General features: G+C 41.7%; 1 protein-coding gene across 1 annotated transcript in view; it reads left to right on the top strand.

The window, feature by feature from the left end:
- Positions 1 to 2,163, top strand: part of Tafa4 (TAFA chemokine like family member 4) — a 194,163-nt gene extending 192,000 nt beyond the window's left edge. Inside the window, exon 5 of the mRNA XM_021164134.2 lies at positions 2,071 to 2,163. Coding sequence (XP_021019793.1) covers positions 2,071 to 2,163 — 93 coding nt within the window. The remainder of the gene's footprint in view (positions 1 to 2,070) is intronic.
- Positions 2,164 to 2,821: the final 658 nt, after the last annotated feature.

Raw genomic sequence — 2,821 nt, 5'->3', positions numbered from 1 at the left:
GTGGTGCTTTAACTGGAGAGAGCCAAAGGAGAGAAATACAGAAGAAGGTAAAGGAAAAGGGAGAAATTACAACTAAGATGCCTGGAAAAGAGAATAATCATTTTATATTTACCCAAAGTTGTCTATTTAGATCTAGATCTAGATATATAGATATAACTACATAGTTTAATTAGTAGTACAGTATATTTCCTAGTCAAGTGATGCTCTCAGAAGACTCCCAATATAATATCAGCTATGGCTTTGACTGTGGTTACCCTCTCAGATTTGAAGCAAAGGATATGAAGACNTACCTTTAACAGTGAAACAGCAGCACTCTTATCTTGGTGGTAACCAATGGCTATCTAATTGCATTTAAGACCTGCTATATAGAAGGGAAATNGACTTGTACTATATATGTAACCAGCTACCTGTGGNGGAAGAGGTCAGAGACCTGAAAGGAGAACCTACTACTGACACTTTCCTAACCCACTGCATTCTAGATACCTATGTCCTTATAGCCACAGTAAATGTAGCTCTCACCCCTCATCATAGCTTATGCTTTTTGCCTCCGAAGCACACTATTACAGAGAGCCACAATTAGGAAAAACACAGAAAACAACTGACAAGTGAGGTGCNCAGCCACAAGTGGCACATCAACAATACAATGCCTGCCCCTATGGCTCAGGGACATCTCAGAAGAGAGGGATGGAAATAACAAAAGAGCCAGAGGACCAGGAAGTCTGTTATGAAATTGTACATTCCATAACAGGAAAGCTACAACTCTGAAATCTGGGCAGGAATATAGAGGCAGCCACTGGGAGAGGGAAGAAAGAAGAGAGTGGGGGCAGAGTTATTAGACCCGGACCATGTGCGCAAAGGGACACGTGACAGGAGCAACACTATTCTCCTCTTGGGCAGCTAGAGATGACATGTCTCATCACTGGGTCCCTCGAAAGCTGGCTGTAAATATGCCTGATTGTCGTGNAGTCACTTTTAGTTGTCCATNGATGTGCCTGATTGCNAACATGGAGAAAATATCATATTTCTAGGTAGGAGGTATACACAATCACCAAATGGCTGAACGAGTGATAATTAGTCTTCCCTGGGGTTCCTAACTGGTTATCCAATACTAAGGGGTCATNTCTAGAAATATACACATGCAGGCAATACTGATTAGGCCCAGCAAGTCATCTTTATATATTTATACATATAAGGTACAGGTAACAACAGTGGTTAAAAAAAGGGGGAGGCCATGAAATTGAAAGTGAATAAAGGTTGGGACCCTGGAAGGGGTAAGAGGGATGAGGGTGTGTGTGATGTAATTATATTTTAATTAAATAAAAAAGGTAGTGAATGAAAGATAAATATTGTACTAGAACGTTAACAAGGCACATTCGTAATATACAGAAGATGCAGTAAAATTCCCACAGACTCAAGGTTTTGGGGAGTAGGTCAGGTTAGTCTATAATGTATCAGTTTATCGCATAGTAAAAAGAAAGATAATATTGAACAAGAATTGATAGTTTGCATGCAGGGTTAGATAGTAATATTGTTTATTAAGAGTTAATATGGTAAAAACTCATAATAGTTCAGTTTGTAGGAATTTACTTATTTGTTCATTTGTGAAAACAACAAGCCGGGTTTACTGGGAAGCAGAGAAGTAGAGCCCAGCAGCAGCGAGCAGGCTTAGAAGAAGTTACTTTATTTGTAGGAACTTATTTTAAGGCATTAAGGAGCCAGTGGTATAGACAAGAAAAGGAACCACAGAACTGCTCAAATAGACCAAAGTTGAAAAAAAAATCTATATCATAGCCCTCTAGAAGGGGCTGGCAACATTCCAATTTTGGGTAAGTTTATCACCCCCACCCCCTGTCCCTGTCCCCTGAATCAAAATAACAATGACTAGAAAAAAAAAAAAAAAAAACATTGGTTTCCTAGTGAGGACTCCAAAGGGTTGGAGAGGGCAGCCTGGCTCAGCACTGTAGGAGCCCAGGAGTCTCTGGGATTGAGATGCTCAACTTTGTGTTGGCTCATCCATCGCTTACTTGCTTGTATCTTTTTATGTGCTTTTGCTTCATTTTTTCCTTTTAGCTTAAGTGCTTGAGAAATCAGTGCCTGAGCTCCATTGAAAACATAAACACGGACAAAAAGGTAACCCTGAGACTAAAAGCCTTCTCTGACTAAAGAAACATGGAAGTCACAGTTCAACAGTGTAGAAACCCTGAGTGAACATGGTTATTTTTTAATTAATGAAATTATTTTTGACCAAGTGTGTGTGTGTGTGTGTGTGCATATGTGTGTGTATGTGTGCATATGTGTATGTGTGTGCCTCTCAGTTGTCACAGAGCATGTGTGGAGCTCAGAGGAGAACTCTGGGTAGTCTGTTCTCATCTATCACCATGTGAAATCTGGGGGTTGAATNCAGGTGGTCAGGCCTGCACAAAAGCACCTTTACCTACTGAGCCACCTTCCCAGCCCTGTCTATTCTTGGGATGAGCACCACCTCCTGCAGTGGGTTTCATAGCTGGAGTCCTTTTTCTCCTGTATCCCTTTCCCTCTTTCTCCCAGTGCTAAGGCTGTGTTCAGTTTCCCCACTCTACAATCCTGCATGGCCTGTGATGTATGCCATCCTCCAATAGCATCAAGGAAGTATGCAATTCCTTTCCAGGAAGAAGTAGTTTCTTAAGCCTCCACCTCCAGTCATAAGGGACCCCTTGCTGTGTGGATCTTGGGAGCAGAGTTGTGACACTGTCTTCTCTGAAGGGAGACAAGCACACCCTCTTCCCTAGCTAAGTCTCTTGCTTTCACCCTGAAGTAGTGAGCAGCACATGACACAGGATGC

Source organism: Mus caroli, chromosome 6 (genome assembly GCF_900094665.2).
Source record: "Mus caroli chromosome 6, CAROLI_EIJ_v1.1, whole genome shotgun sequence".
In the NCBI taxonomy this organism is placed as follows: Eukaryota; Metazoa; Chordata; class Mammalia; order Rodentia; family Muridae; genus Mus; species Mus caroli.
This window is presented reverse-complemented; position numbering and strand designations above follow the sequence as displayed.